The 21517-nt window shown below is 39.7% G+C and overlaps 1 protein-coding gene across 1 annotated transcript in view; it reads left to right on the top strand.

Moving 5' to 3' along the window:
• Positions 1-21517, top strand: part of MUSK (muscle associated receptor tyrosine kinase) — a 329242-nt gene that overhangs the window by 49750 nt on the left and 257975 nt on the right. Inside the window, exon 5 of the mRNA XM_053700005.1 lies at positions 1093-1234. Within this exon, the coding sequence (XP_053555980.1) occupies positions 1093-1234 (142 nt within the window). The remainder of the gene's footprint in view (positions 1-1092; positions 1235-21517) is intronic.

Here is a 21517-nt window from a genome sequence, read left to right as displayed (position 1 = left end):
CCGCAACCTACCTACACTTATTAACCCCTAATCTGCCACCGCCAAAGTCGCCCCCACTATATTAAATTTATTAACCCCTAAATCTAAGTCTAACCCTAACACCGCCCTAACTTAAATATAATTTAAATAAATCTAAATAAAATAACTATCATTAACTAAATTATTCCTATTTAAAATTAAATACTTACCTATAAAATAAACCCTAAGATAGCTACAATATAACTAATAGTTACATTGTATCTAGCATAGGGTTTATTTTTATTTCACAGGCAACTTTGTATTTATTTTAACTAGGTACAATAGTTATTAAATAGTTATTTAAAGTTAATAACTTTAATATAGTTGCGGCGACGTTGGGGGCTGCAGATTAGGGGTTAATAAATGTAGGTAGGTGTCGGCGATGTTAGGGACGGCAGATTAGGGGTTAATAAAATTAAACTAGTGTTTGCGATGCGGGAGGGCGGCGGTTTAGGGGTTAATATATTTTTTATAGTGACGGCGATGTCTGGTTCTGCAGATTAGGGGTTAAACATTTTTATTTAGTGTTTGCGATGTGGGGAGGCCTTGGCTTAGGGGTTAATAGGTAGTTTATGGGTGTTAGTGTACTTTTTAGCACTTTAGTTAAGAGTTTTATGTTACGGCATTAGGCCATAAAACTCTTAACCACTGACTTTTAAATGCGGTATCAGTCTTGACAGGAGAGGGTCTACCGCTCACTTTTTGTCAGACTCGTAATACCGGCATTAGGCAAGTCCCATAGAAAATATAGAATACGCAATTGACCTAAGTGGATTTGCGGTATTTTTGCGTCTGACCAAAAAAGTGAGCGGTGAGCCTGTCATTTCAAGACTACTAATACCAGCGTTAGGAAAAAAGCAGCGTTAGGACCTCTTAACGCTGCTTTTTAACCCTAACGCACAACTCGTAATCTAGGTGAGAGTTTGCTACCATTGGCGGTTTTAGGTATCCCCGGTAGTTCTTGGAACTTATCCGGACCCACGGACACATTAGGACAACTGTATATGACTTAAATTGCCAATAGTGATATTATAGATGATATAATACAACCGTATTTTATTGTTGTATTTGTAGGAAAATGCTCGTATTGCCATTCTGGAATCTGGGAGTTTAAGGATTCAGAAAGTGCAAAGAGAAGATGTTGGTCAGTATCGATGTGTAGCTAAAAACAGCCTGGGAACGGCATATTCCAAACCTGCAAAGCTAGAAGTTGAAGGTAGGATTCATCTTGTAGTGAATTGTTTGTGCAAACCATTAATTAAAATCTTAGTATTAAATATAGAAAAGATTACAAAATTATATAAGTGGTTAGCAAATGTCATCCCATACAAATCAGTGTTAACTGGATATATTAAAAGGACTTGAAAACCATTTGTTTTTCGTGATTTAGATAGAGCATACCATTTTAAACAACTTTCTAATTTACTTCTATTATCACATTTTCTTCATTCTCTTTGGTATCTTTTGTTGAAAAGCAGAGATGTAAGCTTAGGAGTGTTCATATGTCTGGAGCACTAAATGGCAACAGTGTTGCAAAAATATTATTCATTTGCCAGAACAATGGATAGCTGCACTATTTCCACCCATATAGTGCCATGGAAGCTTTTTTTAAAAATTGTATGCGCTGTCTGAAGCACAAATGAAATTTTTTGGGTTTCAGATATCTTTAAAATATCTGAATATCAATATGGTAGCTAGGACAGAAACCCTATATTTATTAAAAAAACAAATAAACACATATTTATATTAAAAGCACTAATCACTAAGGGCCCTAATTGTCTCTGGGATGGTGAGAGTCTATAAGAATGATTGTCAGTACTTCTATTATCCTGGTGGAATTATCTAAAGCCACTTTTTACCCTGAAAACAGGCTGTATTGCTAAGGGGCGTATACTGCATTTTCATATGGGAAGGAGATGCATACAGTACATTACTAAAGTGCACAATAAAAATCATAATTTAAAAATCATACACAATGAATACTTAATCCATTTGCACAAAATAGTATTGTTAAGGTGCATCAAAAATCATAACAAAATTGTTCACCAAAAAAGGTATTTTACCAAAAAACTAAAATTTGTATGTAAATTATACGGAAATAAATCAAATTAAATATGCACAGCTTAATAGTAATTTAAGTAGACTACATGTGCAAAAATCACACAGAAATTCATACTTTTACAAAAGACAAACAGCTAGATTACAAGTTTGATGCTATGAGTGAAAATGCAGCGTTATGCTTCATAATGCTGCTTTTTCCCTAACGCCGCTATTACGAGTCTTGTAGGTATAGGTGTAGCGCACACCTTTTTGGCCGTCACGCAACGTCAGTACCGCACTTTTAAAAAGTCCTTTTTCAATGGGACTTCCATAGTGCCGGTATTACGAGTTTGGCTAGCAAGCCAAAAACATAATTTATGTAAGAACTTACCTGATACATTCATTTCTTTCATATTGGCAAGAGTCCATGATCTAGTGACATATGGGATATACATTCCTACCAGGAGGGGCAAAGTTTCCCAAACCTCAAAATGCCTATAAATACACCCCCCACCACACCCACAATTCAGTTTAACGAATAGCCAAGAAGTGGGGTGATAAGAAAGGAACGAAAGCATCAACAAGGAATTGGAATAATTGTGCTTTATACAAAAAAATCATAACCACCACAAAAGGGTGGGCCTCATGGACTCTTGCCAATATGAAAGAAATTAATTTATCAGGTAAGTTCTTAAATAAATTATGTTTTCTTTCATGTAATTGGCAAGAGTCCATGAGCTAGTGATGTATGGGATAGCAAATACCCAAGATGTGGAACTCCACGCAAGAGTCACTAGAGAGGGAGGGATAAAAATAAAGACAGCCAATTCCACTGAAAAAAGAATCCACAACCCAAATCAAAAAGTTTTAATCTTTATATTGAAGAAAAACTGAAATTAAAAAGCAAAAGAATCAAACTGAAACAGCTTCCTGAAGAACTTTTCTACCAAAAACTGCTTCTGAAGAAGAGAAAACATCAAAATGGTAGAATTTAGTAAAAGTATGCAAAAAAGACCAAGTTGCTGCTTTGCAAATCTGATCAACAGAAGCTTCATTCTTAAAAGCCCAGGAAGTAGAAACTGACCTAGTAGAATGAGCCGTAATCCTCTGAGACGGGCATTTACCCGACTCCAAATAAGCATGATGAATCAAAAGCTTTAACCAAGACGCCAAAGAAATGGCAGAAGCCTTCTGACCTTTCCTAGAACCAGAAAAGATAACAAATAGACTAGAAGTCTTTCTGAAATCTTTAGTAGCTTCAACATAATATTTCAAAGCTCTAACCACGTCCAAAGAATGTAAAGATCTTTCCAAAGAATTCTTAGGATTAGGACATAACGAAGGGACAACAATTTCTCTACTAATGTTGTTGGAATTCACAACTTTAGGTAAAAATTTAAATGAAGTCCGCAAAACCGCCTTATCCTGATGAAAAATCAGAAAAGGAGACTCACAAGAAAGAGCAGATAATTCAGAAACTCTTCTAGCAGAAGAGATGGCCAAAAGAAACAATACTTTCCAAGAAAGTAATTTAATGTACAGAGAATGCATAGGCTCAAACGGAGGAGCCTGTAAAGCCCTCAAAACCAAATTAAGACTCCAAGGGGGAGAAATTGGCTTAATGACAGGCTTGATATGAACCAAAGCCTGTACAAAACAATGAATGTCAGGAAGATTAGCATTTTTTCTGTGAAACAGAACAGAAAGAGCAGAGATTTGTCCTTTCAAGGAACTTGCAGACAAACCCCTATCCAAGCCTTTACAAAACAATGATTGTCAGGAAGATTAGCAATTTTTCTGTGAAACAGAACAGAAAGAGCAGAGATTTGTCCTTTCAAGGAACTTGCAGACAAACCCCTATCCAAACCATCCTGAAGAAACTGTAAAATTCTAGGAATTCTAAAAGAATGCCAAGAGAATTTATGAGAAGAACACCATGAAATGTAAGTCTTCCAAACTCGGTAATAAATCTTTCTAGACACAGATTTGCGAGCCTGCAACATAGTATTAATCACTGAGTCAGAGAAACCTCTATGACTAAGCACTAAACGTTCAATCTCCACACCTTCAAATTTAATGATTTGAGATCCTGATGGAAAAATGGACCTTGAGATAGAAAGTCTGGCCTTAACGGAAGTGGCCAAGGTTGGCAACTGGACATCCGAACAAGATCCACATACCAAAACCTGTGTGGCCATGCTGGAGCCACCAGCAGTACAAATGAACGCTCCATTATGATTTTGGAAATCACTCTTGGAAGAAGAACTAGAGGAGGAAAGATATAAGCAGGTTGATGATTCCAAGCAAGTGACAACGCATCCACTGCTTCCGGTTGAGGATCACTGGACCTGGACAGATACCTGGGAAGTTTCCTGTTTAGATGAGAAGCCATCAGATCTATTTCTGGAAGCCCCCACATCTGAACAATCTGAAGAAACACATCTGGGTGAAGAGACCATTCTCCCGGATGTAAAGTCTGGCGACTGAGATAATCCGCTTCCCAATTGTCTATACCTGGGATATGGACCACAGAGATTAGACAAGAGCTGGATCCGCCCATGCAAGTATCCGAGATACTTCTTTCATAGCTTGAGGACTGTGAGTCCCCTTGATGATTGACATATGCCACGGTTGTGACATTGTCTGTCTGAAAACAAATAAACGGTTCTCTCTTCAGAAGAGGCCAAAACTGAAGAGCTCTGAGAATCGCACGGAGTTCCAAAATATTGATTGGTAATCTCGCCTCTTGAGATTTCCAAACCCCCTGCGCTGTCAGAGATCCCCAGACAGCTCCCCAACCTGAAAGACTTGCATCTGTTGAAATCACAGTCCAGGTTGGACGAACAAAAGAGGCCCCCTGGACCAAACGGTGGTGATCTAACCACCAAGTCAGAGATAGTCGAATATTGGGATTTAAGGATATTAATTGTGATATCTTTGTATAATCCCTGCACCATTGGTTCAGCATACAAAGCTGAAGAGGTCTCATGTGAAAACGAGCAAAGGGGATCGCGTCCGATGCTGCAGTCATGAGACCTAAAACCTCCATGCACATAGCTACTGAAGGGAATGACTGAGACTGAAGGTTCCGACAAGCTGAAACCAATTTCAGACGTCTTTTGTCTGTTAGAGACAAAGTCATGGATACTGAATCTATTTGGAATTCTAAAAAGATTACCCTTGTCTGAGTAATCAAGGAACTTTTTGGTAAATTGATCCGCCAACCATGTCTTTGAAGAAACAACACTAGTTGATTCGTGTGAGATTCTGCAGAATGTAAAGACTGAGCAAGTACCAAGATATTGTCCAAATAAGGAAAAACAGCAATACCCCGCTCTCTGATTACAGAGAGTAGGGCACTGAGAAAAAATCCTTGGAGCTGTTACTAGGCCAAAAGGAAGAGCAACAAATTGGTAATGCTTGTCTAGAAAAGAGAATCTCAGGAACTGATAATGATCTGGATGAATCGGAATATGAAGATAAGCATCCTGTAAGTCTATTGTGGACATATATGCTGAACAAAAGGCAGAATAGTCACCATTTTAAATGTTGGTATTCTTACATAACGATTCAAAATTTTTAGATCCAGAACTGGTCTGAAAGAATTCTCTTTCTTTGGAAAAATGAACAGATTTGAATAAAACCCCAGACCCCGTTCCAGATATGGAACTGGCACAATTACCCCGGATAACTCCAGGTCTGAAACACACTTCAGGAAAGCCTGAGCCTTTACTGGGTTCACTGGAATGCGTGAGAGAAAGAAACTTCTCACAGGCGGTCTTACCATGAAATCTTTTCTGTACCCTTGAGAAACAATGTTCTGAATCCAATGATTTTGGATTGAATTGATCCAAACATCCTTGAAAAATTGAAGTCTGCCCCCTACCAGCTGCGCTGGAATGAGGGCCGCACCTTCATGTGGACTTGGGGGCTGGTTTTGATTTTCTAAAAGGCTTGGATTTATTCCAGACTGGAGAAGGCTTCCAATTGGAAACCGTTCCTTTAGGGGAAGGGTCAGGTTTCTGTTCCTTATTCTGACGAAAGGAACGAAAACAGTTAGCAGCCCTAAATTTACCCTTAGATTTTTTATCCTGAGGCAAAAAGGCTCCCTTCCCCCAGTGACAGTTGCAATTATAGAATCCAACTGAGAACCAAATAATTTATTACCTTGGAAAGATAGAGATAGCAATGTTGACTTAGAAGTCATATCCGCATTCCAAGATTTAAGCCATAAAGCTCTTCTAGCTGAAATAGCTAAAGACATATACTTGACATCAATTCTAATGATATCAAAAATGGCATCACAAATGAAATTATTAGCATGTTGAATTAGCTTAACAATACTATACACATTAGGATCTGGTACTTGTTGTGCTAAAGTTTCCAACCAAAAAGTTGAAGCTGCAGCAACATCAGCCAAAGAAATAGCAGGCCTAAGAAGATGACCTGAACATAAATAAGCCTTCCTTAGATAAGATTCAAGCTTCCTATCTAAAGGATCTTTAAAAGAAGTACTATCCACCGTAGGAATAGTAGTACGCTTAGCAAGAGTAAAGATAGCCCCATAAACTTTGGGGATCTTTTCCCAAAACTCCAATCTATCAGTCGGCAAAGGGTACAGTCTCTTAAACCTTAAAGAAGGAGTAAAAGAAGTACCCAGACTATTCCATTCCCTAGAAATTACCTCTGAAATAGCATCAGGAACTGGAAAAACCTCTGGAATAACTACATGAGGTTTAAAAACCGAATTTAAATGTTTACTGGTTTTAATATCAAGAGGACTAGTATCCTCCATATCTAATGCAATCAACACCTCTTTTAATAAAGAACGAATATACTCCATTTAAAATAAATATGAAGTTTTGTCAGTGTCAATATCTGAGGCAGAATCTTCTGAACCAGATAGATCCTCATCAGAGATAGATAAATCAGAATGCTGTCGGTCATTTAAAAATTAATCGAATTTATGAGAAGTTTTAAAAGATCTTTTACATTTATTAGAAGGTGGTATAACAGACAGGGCCTTCTGAATAGAATTAGAAACAAATTCTCTCACATTAACAGGAATATCCTGAACATTAGATGATGAAGGAACAACAACAGGTAATGGATTATTACTAATGGAAATATTGTCTGCGTTTGAAAGTTTATCATGACAACTAACACAAACTACAGCCGGAGGAACAGTTACCACAAGTTTACAACATATGCACTTAGCTTTGGTAGAACCGACTTCAGGCAGCATCATTCCAGAAGTAGATTCTGATACAGGGTCAGATTGGGACATCTTGCAATATGTAATAGAAAATAGAACATATAAAGCAAAATTATCAATTTCCTTACATGACAGTTTCAGGAATGGGAAAAAATGCAAACAGAATAAGCCTCTGGAAACCAGAAGCAAAAATACATGAAGACTTAAATAATGTCAAAAGTCTGGCGCCAAGTATGATGCCCACAACTGACAAAATATTTTTTGGCGGCAAAAATGTCTGCAACAAACACGAGCGTCATAGATGACGCAACTATGTGAAATTTTTCGGCGCCAAGTAAGACGCTGGAAATGACGAAAATATGTCAACAAACGTAATTCTCAAGCCAAAAAAGTCTCGCGCCAAAAATGACGCAATAAATTATAGCATTTTGCGCACTCGAAAGCCTAACAGCCCGCAATTTGGAAAAAAAGTCAATTTTGAAAAATTTCAGGTAAGAATTTTTTTTTTTTTTTTAATATGTGCATTTCCCAAAATGAAACTGACAGTCTGTAAAAAAGAAAATATACTGATAAACCTGAATCATGGCAAATATAAGTACAAACATTATATTTAGAACTTTACATTTAAAGTGCCAAACCATAGCTAAGAGTGTCTTAAATAAAGGAAAACATACTTACCAAAAGACACTCATCTACATAAAGTAGATAGCCAAACCAGTACTGAAACGAGAATCAGCAGAGGTAATGGTATTATAAGAGTATATCGTCGATCTGAAAAGGGAGGTAGGAGATGAATCTTTACGACCGATAACAGAGAACCTATGAAATAGATCCCCGTTAGGATGACCATTGTATTCAATAGGTAATACTCCCTTCACATCTCTCTGTCATTCACTGCACTCTGAGAGGAACCGGGCTTCAGCATGCTGAGAAGCGCATATCAACTTAGAAATCTAGCACAAACTTACTTCACCACCTCCATAGGAGGCAAATTGTGGGTGTGGTGGGGGGTGTATTTATAGGCATTTTGAGGTTTGGGAAACTTTGCCCCTCCTGGTAGGAATGTATATCCCATACGTTACTCGCTCATGGACTCTTGCCAATTACATGAAAGAAAAGTAAGCGGTACACCCTATACTGACAAGATCCGTACCGCCATTTAAAGTCAGTAGTTATGAGTTTTAAGTTACAAAGCTGTAGCATAAAACTCATAACTAAAGTGTTAAAAATTACACTAACACCCATAAACTACCTATTAACCCCTAAACCGAGGCCCTCCCGCATAGAAAACACTATAATAAGTTTATTAACCCCTAATCTGCCGCTCCAGACATCGCCGCCACAAATTTTTTTAATTAACCCCTATACCACCGCTCCTCGACATCGTCGCCATTATACTAAAATAAATTATTAACCCCTAAACCCCTGACCTCCCACATCACTAACTCTACATAAATATATTAACCCCTAAACCTAACCCTAACATAATCCTAAACCTAACCCTAACACCCCCAAACTTAAATATAATTAAAATAAAATCTAAATAAACCTTACAATTATTACCTGAATAATTCATATTTAAAACTAAATACAAACTTACCTGTTAAAAAGAAACCTCAGCTAGCTACACTATAACTAATAGCTATATTGTAGCTATCTTAGGTTTTATTTTTATTTTACAGGTAAGTTTGTATTTATTTTAACTAGGTAGACTAGTTAGTAAAAAGTTATTAACTATTTACTAACTACCCAGTTAAAATAAATACAAAGTTACCTGTAAAATAAAACCTAACCTGCCTTACACTAAAAACTAACATTACAATAAAATAAAATAAAATTATTAAAATACAATTTTCTAAATTACAAAAAATAAACACTAAATTACAAAAAATAAAAAACACATTATCAAAAATAAAAATGAATTACTCCTAATCTAATAGCCTTATCAAAATAAAAAAGCCCCCCAAAATAAAAAAACCCTAGCCTACACTAAATTGCCAATAGCCCTTAAAAGGGCCTTTTGCGGGGCATTGCCCCAAAGAAATCAGCTCTTTTACCTGTAAAAAAATAAAAATACAAACACCCCCCAACAGTTAAACCCACCACCCAACCAACCAACCCTCCCAAATAAACCTAAGCTAACTATTGCCATGAAAAGGGCATTTGGATGGGCATTGCCCTTAAAAGGGCATTTAGCTCTTTTACATTGCCCAAACCCTAAGCTAAAGAAAAAAAAAACTTAAAAAAACCTAACACTAACCCCAGACGATCCACTTACAGTTTTCGAAGTCTGGACATCCATCCTCATCCAGCCGGGGAAGTCATCATCCAGGCGGAAAGAAGTCTTCATCCGGGCAGCCTCTTCCATCTTCATCCAGCCAGCAAAGTCCTCATCCAGACAGCAAGAAGTCTTCATCCAGACTGCATCTTTTATCTTCCTCCATCCGGCGCGGAGCGAGTCCATTTTCAAGACATCCGGCGCGGAGCATCCTCTTCTTACGATGGTCGCTGTAAAATGAAGTTTCCCTTTAAGTGACGTCATCCAAGATGGCGTCCCTTACATTCCTATTGGCTGAAAGATTTCTATCAGCCAATAGGAATTAAAGGTGAAAAAATCCTATTGGCTGTTGCAATCAGCCAATAGGATTGAGCTTTCATCCTATTGACTAATCCAATCAAACAATAGGATTGAGCTCTCATTCTATTGGCTGTTCCAATCAGCTAATCTTGGAGGCCAGAGATTTAGGGGTTAATAACTTTAGTATAGTGGCGGCAACATTGGGGGCAGCAGATTAGGGGTTAATAACTTTAATGTATGTGGCGGCGATGTTAAGGGTGGCAGATTAGAGGTTAATATTTTTATTTAGGTGGCGGCGATGTTAAGGGCGGTAGATTAGAAGTTAATAACATTATATAGGTGGCGGCGATGTCAGGGGCGGCAGATTAGGGGTGTTTAGACGTGGTTTTTATGTTAGGGTGTAAGGTTTAAACATAACTTTTTCTTTCCTCATAGACATCAATGGGGCTGCGCTATGGAGCTTTTGTTTCCGCAATCGCAAGTGTTAGGCTTTTTTTTGCCGGCTCTCCCCAATGATGTCTATGGGGAAATCATGCATGAGCACGTCAAAGCAGCGCTTGATTTCAGTGCGGTATGGAGCTCAACGCAATCATGTCGCCCGCGCAAGCCTGCTTTTTTAAAGCCTGTAATAGCAGGCGCTATAGGGAGGTGAAATAATGGCGAAAATGTTGCGGTCGTTAATTTCCCTATAGCGCTCAAAACTCATAATCTATCTGAAAGTGTAATTTCTTTTTTTATTGTAAAATGGTCAGAACATGGGTGTATGAACTGGTCTCTCAAATCCAAGCATAATTAGCTAAACATTTCCGCCTCACTGTTTTTTTTTGTTTTGTTTTTAAATATTTTTATTGAGGTGATAAACAGGTTCTGAAAATATACGTATCAGACAATCAACAATTTGTTACAGGTCGCTTCACTGTTTTGATTTGTATTAGTCATAACATTAAAGTTTATACATATGCTGGGCTCTCCCTGTGTACTACATTGCAAGCTTTTACATAGCAGAGAGCCCTCTTTAATTCATTGCTCCATAACTGCTGCTCCATAACTAATCCGCTACCTATGAGGCTGCGGTCTTCAATCCGCCCGATCCTATTTGATAGGGCTGATTGACACCCCCCCGATTGGCTGCGAATCTGCAGGGGAATTGCACAAGCAGTTCTGGTGAACTGCTTGTGCAATGATAAATGCAGACAGCGTATGCTGGCGGCATTCAGCGATGTCTGTCGTACATGATACGCTACAGCGTATCATTTCGGACAGACATTGATAAATTGGCCTCTATGAGAAATAGTTTGCCACTCACAGGGACAGACCATTGTCTTTGATTATTGAACCAAGACTGTCCCTGAGAGGATAATTGTAGTTTTTCTTTTTTGTGATGGGCGAACTTTCAATTATCAGACCCTAAATATATATATATATATATATCCTATATAATAAAAGGCCAAGTGTGTTTGTCCGAAGCTGTCATGCGCAGTAGACAGCACAGCACGAGGACAAACACACCTGGCCTTTGAGAGTCCCTAAATCTCTGCTCTGCAGTGCGAGCAGAAGTGTGCGTGACCGAGCGTGGCCGGGGGCGTGGCTGAGCGCGAGGGCCGCGAGGGGGCATGGCCATGCGTGAAGGGGCGGGGCCAGACGGGCCGTGAAAGGCTGTGCAGTTTGAGAGCTCAAAACAGCTCAAAAGAGGGGGTAGGGAAAAGATAAGAAAGGTGAGAGAGAGATCAAGAGGGGAGAGAGAGATCAAGAGGGGAGATAAAAAGAGCACAAGAGAGGGAGCAAAGGAGAGGGGGAGAGACAGCAAAAGAGAGTGGAGGGAGAGCAAAAGAAAGGGGACAGAGAGATCAAAAGAAAGGGGGGGAAGAGAAAGAGAGAGGGGGGGAGGAGAGAGAGAGAGGGGAAGAGAGAGAGAGGGGGGGGAGAGAGAGAGGGGGAGGAGGAGAGAGAGAGAGAGAGAGAGAGAGAGGGGGAGGAGGAGAGAGAGAGAGGGGGAGGAGGAGAGAGAGAGAGGGGGAGGAGGAGAGAGAGAAAGAGAGAGGCGAGGGAGAGAGAGAGGGGAGGGAGAGAGGGAGAGAGGGGGAGGGGGAGAGAGAGAGAGGGGGGGGGAGGGGGAGAGAGAGAGAGGGGGGAGGGGGGGTGAGAGAGAGAGGGGAGGGAGAGAGAGAGGGGAGGGAGAGAGAGAGGGGAGGAAGAGAGAGGGGAGGGGGAGAGAGAGAGGGGGGAGGGGGAGTGAGAGAGGGGAGGGGGAGAGAGAGAGGGGAGGGAGAGAGAGAGGGGAGGGGGAGAGAGAGAGGGGAGGGAGAGAGAGATGGGGGAGGGAGAGAGAGAGAGGGGAGGGAGAGAGAGAGAGGAGGGAGAGAGAGAGGGGAGGGAGAGAGAGAGGGGGGAGGAGGAGAGAGAGAGAGAGAGAGGGGAGGGAGAGAGAGAGGGGAGGGAGAGAGAGAGGGGGGGAGGGGGAGAGAGAGAGGGGGGGAGGGGGAGTGAGAGAGAGAGGGGAGGGAGAGTGAGAGAGAGAGGGGAGGGAGAGAGAGAGAGAGGGGAGGGAGAGAGAGAGAGGAGGGGGAGAGTGAGAGGGGAGGGAGAGAGAGAGGGAGAGAGAGAGAGGGGAGGGAGAGAGAGAGAGAGAGAGGGGAGGGGGAGAGAGAGAGGGGAGGGAGAGATAGAGGGGAGGGGGAGAGAGAGGGGAGGGGGAGTGAGAGAGAGAGGGGAGGGGGAGTGAGAGAGAGGGGAGGGGGAGGGAGAGAGAGAGAGGGGAGGGGGAGTGAGAGAGAGAGAGGGGAGGGGGAGTGAGAGAGAGAGGGGAGAGAGAGGGGAGGTAGAGAGAGAGGCGAGGGAGAGAGAGAGAGAGAGAGGGTAGGGGGAGGAGAGAGAGGGGGAGAGAGAGAGGGGGGAGATAGAGAGGGGGAGAGAGAGAGGGGAGAGAGAGGAGAGAGAGGGGGGAGAGAGAGAGAGGGGAGAAAGAGAGAGAGGGGGAGAGAGAGAGAGGGGGAGAGAGAGAGAGGGGGGAGAGAGAGAGATAGAGGGGAGAGAGAGAGAGATAGAGGGGAGAGAGAGAGATAGAGGGGAGAGAGAGATAGAGGGGAGAGAGAGAGAGAGAGAGAGAGGGGGAGAGAGAGAGAGAGAGAGAGAGAGGGGAGAGAGAGAGGGGGAGAGAGACAGAGGAGAGAGAGAGAGCACAAAAGAGAAGAGGGAGAGAGAGCGCAAAAGAGAGGGGTGAGAGATCGCAAAAGAGAGGGGTGAGAGAGAGCACAAAAGAGAGGGGGAGAGAGAGAGCAAAAGAGAGGGGGAGAGAGAGAGTGCAAAAGAGGGGGGAGAGAGAGAGCGCAAAAGAGGGGGGGAGAGAGAGAGCGCAAAAGAGGGGGGAGAGAGAGAGCACAAAAGAGAGGGGGGAGAGAGAGAGCGCAAAAGAGAGTGGGGAGAGAGAGAGCGCAAAAGAGAGGGGGGAGAGAGAGAGCGCAAAAGAGAGGGGGGAGAGAGAGAGCGCAAAAGAGAGGGGGAAGAGAGAGAGCGCAAAAGAGAGGGGGAGAGAGAGAGCGCAAAAGAGAGGGGGGAGAGAGAGAGAGCGCAAAAGAGAGGGGGGGGAGAGAGAGCGCAAAAGAGAGGAGGGAGAAAGAGAGCGCAAAAGAGAGGGGGGAGAGAGAGAGCGCAAAAGAGAGGGGGGAGAGAGAGAGCTCAAAAGAGAAGGGGAGAGAGAGAGCGCAAAAGAGAGGGGAGAGAGAGAGCGCAAAAGAGAGGGGGGAGAGAGAGAGCGCAAAAGAGAGGGGGGAGAGAGAGAGCTCAAAAGAGAGGGGGGTAGAGAGATCTCAAAAGAGAGGGGGAGAGAGAGCAAAAGAGAGGGGCAGGGAGAGAGCGCAAGGGGTGGGACCGCTGTACCCTGCAAAAAATGGCCTGTGTGAACGGGCTTTAGGACTAGTATATATATATAATTTTATTTATTTAATAATATATCCTTGAAAACTCAAGGGAGATGAGTACTGATTCATAGGTTTTGAATGACTTATTTTCTCGCTACAACAGTCAAAAAACGAGGATGCCCCAAAAGTAACAATAAGAAAAAAAAACATAGAGGAAGAAGGGGAAAAAGCAAGAAGAGAGGGTCAAAACAAGCAATATTACCCCAGAAGAAATCAGAAAATGTATGTGACGAGGTCTCAGGGACAGAAAAATCAGAAATATATATGTTAACAATATAAGTATATAATAACAATATATAATAACAATATGATTAATCTGTCTAGTGTAACACTTGACAAATCACAAGAAATGTTATCTAAGGGTTTAAAGTTTGTGCCTTCAAACCAATTTAACCTGTTTGAAACAGTTTTGGACGTTAATCACTTTGTACGCAAAATCACTTTGCGCAAACATTTCTTTGGTACAGTTAATTTGGAGCCACAAAAAGATTTGACCACCCAGGAATATACACAACTTAAACCAGGTGAGCAATTATCTTTTTCAGACTGGTTTACAGTTGTAGATTTACAGCAAATGTCAAGACTAAGAGGTAATACATCAGATACTAACAGATATATATGACAGAGAAAATGAAGGCAATCCAGTTAGGGATGAAAATGTGAAGACTAGAAGGAAAAGTCATTTTTACCCTGTTCATACAAGAACAAAAGCTCTAGATATATTTCAGAAAACAATGGAGGACAAACTGAGAATCCTTAATGATAAGAGTAAAAAGAAAAAGAAGTATACACACTCTAATTTGTCACATAAAGAAAAAACAGCTTTAAAAAAATTGAGCAAGGATGAGAATATAACAATAAGGCCACCTGATAAAGGGGGAAATGTTGTGGTCTTGAACACCATAGACTACATAATGGAAGCAGAAAGACAATTAAAAAAATAGTGAGGTATATACTAAACTTAAAGAGAATTCAACGCAAATGTTTAAAAAAGAATTGATTCAAATAGTACAAATGGCTGAAATATTACAACATTATTAGCACATCTACCTGTGATAATCTTATACCACAGTTTCCTCTAACACCAGTCTTCCATTTCTTCCCCAAAATCCACAAAGATCCCGTTTGCCCCCCAGGTCGCCCCATAATTGCGGGGATAGACTCTCTGAATGAGCCATTGTCCGAGTTGGTGGATACTTTTTTTGCAGCCCTTAGTTAAAAATTTGCCAAGTTATATACAGGACAAAACTGATTTACTTACTAAATTAAAAGAATGTAGGTGGAAATCTACTTATAGATTTCTTGTGGTTGATGTATCGTCATTGTATACTTCCATCTTACATGAAAAGGGCATGACAGCAATGGAAAATATGTTTGATTTATATGGTAATTTTGAACCCATAACAAAACAATTTTTACTAAGAGCAATAGAATATTTACTGACACATAATTTGTTTACGTTTCAAAGGGATTTCTATCTGCAGGGATGTGGGACAGCTATCGGGGCAAAATTTGCCCCCTCTTATGCTAACCTCTGTATGGGGTGGTGGGAGCTGTCTCATGTCTATGCAGATGGAAATTCCTCTAAAAAAAAATGATACAATAGTATCGCTATATTGATGATTTGCTTTTCATCTTTGATGGGGATGATGATATGGCAAGAGGATTCTGTGACTACCTCAACGACAATGGATGGGGGATCTCAGTCATAGGAGAGAACAATGTGGAATCCGTTAGCTTTTTAGATATACAAATAATGGCTGATGATGCAAATGGACACATCAGTACCACACTGTATAGGAAACCTACGGCAGGAAATACTATTTTACAATTTGACTCTTGCCACCCAAGACATGTCCTTAGAGGTATCCCCAAAGGGGAATATAACAGAGCTAGAAGAAATTGTACTTAAGATTAGGACTAACAAAAACAGGCACAAATCATGACCAACAGATTGAAGGATAGAGGATATGAACAAACATTACTTGAGAGAGTAAGGGAGGAGATAAAACATATCCCTATAAAAGATTTGCTTAAATACAAACAAAGCTTAAGGAGAGTCTAAACTCAAATGTATTACCGCTTATAGTGACGAATATCACAAAATATGCAATATTATTAAGCAATTACTTCCTATATTGCATACAGATCTCATAATCAAAGAGATAGTGGAAAAAGGTTGTGATTTTGTCACTAGGAGAGGAAAGACATTGGCAAATTAATTTTCTCCATCTGACTTGCCATCTAAATCTAACACTAATTGGCTTAAAAAAAAAATGGATTCTTTAAATGTAGACGTCCAATTTGTAAAACGTGTTCCCATGTTACAGAAGGAAGCAAATTTAAATCTAGTAGTACTGGACAAGAACATGATATTATTTTTTTCATAAATGTTCAACTACACATGTAGTTTATTTACTTACATCTCAAATTTGTTTAAAACAGTATACAGGGAAAACGAAGCGCCCCTTGAAAGATAGGTTTCTTCAACATCTTAGATCCATAGAAGATATAGGGGCCCATTTATCAAGCTCCATATAGAGCTTGATGGCCCGTGTTTCTGCCGAGCCTTCAGACTCGCCAGAAACACTGTAAGGAAGCAGCTGTCTAAAGAGCGCAGCTACATAACCTGTCCGCCTGCTCTGAGGAGGTGGACAGACATTGCCGCAATTCAACCCAATCGAATACGTTCGGGTTGATTGACACCACCCTGCTAACAGCCGATTGGCCGCAAATCTGCAGGGGGCAGCATTGCACCAGCAGCTCAAAAGAGCTGCTGGTGCAATGCTGAATCGGATCATGTTGTACAGACACATAATAAATAGGCCCTATAGATTCTGACACTCCAGTAGTGAGACATTTTAAGGAACTACATAATGCTGATGTGACGTAACTAACTATACAGGGTATTGATCATGTGCCGGTATGGAATAGTGGAGGTGACAGGGAGAACAAACTGAACAAATGTGAGATATATTGTATTTTTACTCTGAGAACTAGTAGTCCTCAGGTTCTTAATATGAGAAGAGATTTAGATCTATTTTCCTGAGTAATGTATTCACTCTCTCTCTTCCATACTACATGTGAACATTCCGTGGGCTCTCCACCTATGTATTGATTCACACTTATTTTGTTATTTACTTTGATACACATAACATTTTTATGAAATAGAGTGTCAAATAATATGTACCTCTCTCGTTAAGAGATTAACTCCTTTATTTTTCCAAAAAGGATATACTTACAAGACATAACAAGATGTTAGTTTCTATACATATATATTTACATAAAGACAGTAATTTGAAATAGCGATAGATCTGTAAAATAAGATTTATTTCCAATTATGAGACAATTAGAGATTTTTTTTATGAAAACATGTAATGTAACAAACGATTATTTCACTATGATAGAATGTTAGACTAATTTAATAATGTCTAGATATAATATTAATATTAATATGTCTTTATAACAATCACTTTGTTCTCCCTTTGGTTGAGTGTATATATTACTCATTGTAGCTTTAAGAGAAATTTGAATAAATAGAGGTGTGCACAGATAGATACCTATGCAGTGACCAAGTGCGCATGCATGAAACGCGTTTGCAGGTGTATCTGTTCACATTGTGATTATGAGATGCGATTTTATGGAGGCTGTATATTGACTATGCTTTTAATGGTTTGAATAAAGCAATTTTGGATTTTATATTCTCTTCTTGACTGACTTTGGAGTTTATTTGGATACAGTGCACTACACATCCTGGTATTCCTATACAGGTAGCCCTCAGTTTGCGCCGGGGTTAGGTTCCAGAAGGAATGGTTGTAAATCGAAACCGTTGTAAATTGAAACACAGTTTATAATGTAAGTCAATGGGAAGTGAGGGAAATAGGTTCCAGGCCCCTCTAAAAATTGTCATAAGTAACACCTAATACATTATTTTTAAAGCTTTGAAATTAAGACTTTAAATGCTAAACAGCATTATAAACCTAATAAAATAATCACACAACACAGAATATATAATTAAACTAAGTTAAATGAACAAAAATATTTGCTAAACAGCATTATAAACCTAATAAAATAATCACACAACACAGACTTCACTTGCATTTTTCTGCAAACAGTTCTTTCTATGCAATCCAATCTGGACTGATTTATAGACAGGAAGATCTTGTTCCTTTGAAATCTGCTCAATATCTCAGGTCTGGTTAAATTGATTAATTTCAGCTTGCTTGGCTTTGCTGCAACACAAGCGGACAGCTCCACCTACTGGCTATTTTAATAAATGCACTGCTTCTCAATGCTTTTCAATAGCAGTCACATGACTGGAAAAAAAGGTTGTTATTCTGAAACGGTGTAAATTGAACCGGATTAAAACGAGGGCCACCTGTATATATAAATATGTACAACAAAAACAGGTGTCCCCTTGAAGTGGTAAAATGAAGGCACTATACTGCTTAAAGAGTAGAAGTAAACTGCATACCTTTAATAAACATAGGTTAAAACAATCACAGCTTGCAAAAACATGCCAGTGACCTAGGAGCCTAGGTGCTGTCGGAGAGTGACGTCATCTGACACATTTCACACCTTACTGGCGCTTTGTCGAAAATAAGTGTGTTAGTAGGAGGCACCTTTTTATACACCTGAGTGTGACATTTTTAGGTACCGCCTCTACACCTTGGGAACAAAAGAACCAAAAGGAATCAACTCCAGATGGGATTTAGATCTCTATCAAGGAAAATAATTAAGCCACTATGTTAATACCATGCTTCTCTAGTAATCCCCTAATCTATGTATATCTCTCTGGGAACAAATGGGTAGCCACCAAAAATTACTTTATATCTGAAGGCTTCCCTATTAATTTAAAAAAAAAAAGTGATTTACTCAATATCTACAATTCCATCATGTTATATAATCTTTAGTTGTCATTTTATAAATATGAGTTTCGGGATTCTCCACTATCTATAGTTTGAGTATATGTCAATAATGTATTGCTAGGAGTTAGCCTATGTAAATTGTTTACTTGTTAACTATTTCCCACTCCATACATTGGAACTTTTTCTGTTACTCAGCAGGGCACAATATTTCCATTATGTATTTGAAAATATAGTGGGACTGGTTCACAAGGAAATTAAATAAATATAGATACATTCTCTAACTAACATATTAAACTCTTTGAGTCAGGGGTCAAAAATTATATTCTTTTTACCTGGTGTTTAGCTACAACACTTTTACAGTTATGCATTACAATATAGTTTTGTGATCTTTATTGGTAACGACTCTACTCTGCCATACTTACAGCCATTCAGGTATCAACATATCGTTGTCAATAAATTCTTGCATTTGCCAACTAGTGGCTTTAGTATAAATGGGATTAATTAGTCCTAAATTTAGTACTAAGAGTGGCCTCTAACAAATTGTCATTGTAACAGTATAGTTAAATACCTGACACGAATAGTTGATTGTAGTTCTATTCCATATAGTTTCTAACATTTGGCTTTATATCTATGTGTTACTACTATTTTTCCAATATTCATTTATTTAACTATCGTTGTTGCAATGCGTCCTGTAACTAAGCTACTAGATAAGCACTCTAATCATTGTTTTTACTGTGTATCGATGTATCACTGTATAAGATTTTAATATTATAAATTGTACTGTTCCAAAAAGTTGAATAGAGATTAGTACGTCTAAGGTGTAGAAAAAATGCTATTCTAAAAAAACAACCTTAAAAAGGTTGCCCTAAAAATGGCATTTGGTAGGGCAAATCCCCCATTTCTACAAAACAATTACACCCCCCAAAAAAAGCCTATTGGTAAGCCTAAAAGATGGTACTCCCCAAACCTTAATCCGGCACATAAGTAATCACCAACTGTGGCTCCTCTTCATGGTGGGGCCCATCTTTATTTTAGCAGGCGGTGGTTACCCATCTTCATGGAGGAGGCAGTCTACTTCTATCTTCATCCCGTTGGTGGTCCATCTTCATCCTTCTTCTTCTGCCTCTCTGCTGGTGAAGTCTTCATCCAACTTCTGCCTGATGGGTCTTCTTATCTTCTCATCATCTTATGATGTTCCGTCGCCGATATCCTGTTCATACGGTCACTCGCCACACACTGAAGTTTGAATTATATTAAATTATATAGGGGAACCTTATTTAGGGGTACCTTGCCTTCCAAATCCAAATTCATAGCAGCCAATAGAAAAATATTTAATTTGTATATGAAAATCAGCCAATAGCAATGCAAGGGTGGTATCTTGCATTCAACTTTCAGTGTATGATGGGTGACTGCATGAAGAGGCTGTTGGCAATGGAAGATCCAAAGAAAAGAAGATGAGAACATAAGTAGATGCATAAGGTGGAAGATAGATGAAGGCTTCCCCAGCAGAGCAGTGGCAGAAGATGGATGAAGATTGACCACTGCCACCGGGATGAAGATAGAAGAGGACTGCCACCTCCATGAAGATGGGCCCCTGCCTCATACATGATGAAGATGGGCCCTTCATGAAGAGGAGCACCACAGCTGGCAGTCACAAAGGAGCCAGATTCAAATTTGGTGAGTACCATCTTTGGGGTTTAGCGGTATTTTTTTAGTAGGTTTTTTTCACCTACCAAATGTCCTTTTCAAGGAAATACTTTTTTATATATTTATTTAAGGATAGTTTTTTTTTAGAAATGGGTTTTTTATTATTGGGAAGCAAAAGAGCTTTAGGGCACTGCCCTACCAAATGCCTTTCTAAAGGCAATTCCCAACCAAATCTCCTTTTCAGAACAATCTTTTTCTTTGGATAGTTTTTTTCTAGAATAGTTTTTTTTTATTGGGCAGCAAAAGAGCTTTAGAGCATTGCCATACCGAAATGGCATTCTAAGGGCAATGCCCAAACAAATATCCTTAGATAGGCTTTTTTTGAGGGTGGGGGTTACTTTTATTGTAGAATATGGTTGTATTTTTTTAGTAAAAGTGCTAAATTGCTTTAGGGCAAAGCCCTAAAAAAGCTTTTTTTTATTGGCTTAGTTTTCATAGTCAAGTGTTTTTTAGCCTCTGCAGTGACCAACACACTGGCCTCTATTTAACAAGGTCTGGCGGACCTGATCCGACAGTGCGGATCATGTCCGCCAGGCCTCGCTGAATACGGAGAGCAATACACTCTCCGTATTCAGCATTGCACCAGCAGCTCACAAGAGCTGCTGGTGCAACGCCGCCCCCTGCAGACTCGTGGCCGTACTCGATCGGGTTGAATTGCGGCGATGTCTGTCCGCCTGCTCAGAGCAGGCGGACAGGTTATGGAGCAGCAGTCTTTGTGACCGCTGCTTCATAACTGCTGTTTCTGGCAAATCTGCAGGCATGCCAGAAACACGGGGCATCAAGCTCCATTCAGAGCTTGATAGATAGGCCCCACTGTGTCTAATCTAATATTCTACAAACCACTAAAGTCACTTTATACAGTAATGAAAATTTCCTGTTTATTAAGGCAAATTGTAAAGTGCTCAAAATTTGAAAATTAACCTTAGATAAATTTGTTTCTTAATGATGATAGTTTATTTGCTTCTTTATTAAAATAAACACATGATTTGCTTCAACTCCCTTTAGAATTGTACAAGGTGCAAGTAACTTATTAATTAATCACTGATAAAATACCGTTAAATTGTTTCAATCACTATGATAACCAATTCTTAGTTTCAAACCATTAAACATTTATAGAGGCCAAAGCTAATGTTACTATTAGCTCTTGTGTGGAACTCCTGAATTGGTTCATGCA

The sequence above is a fragment of the Bombina bombina genome, chromosome 2 (genome assembly GCF_027579735.1).
Source record: "Bombina bombina isolate aBomBom1 chromosome 2, aBomBom1.pri, whole genome shotgun sequence".
In the NCBI taxonomy this organism is placed as follows: Eukaryota; Metazoa; Chordata; class Amphibia; order Anura; family Bombinatoridae; genus Bombina; species Bombina bombina.
Note: the sequence above shows the minus strand (reverse complement) of the source record. Positions and strands in the feature narration are given on the sequence as shown.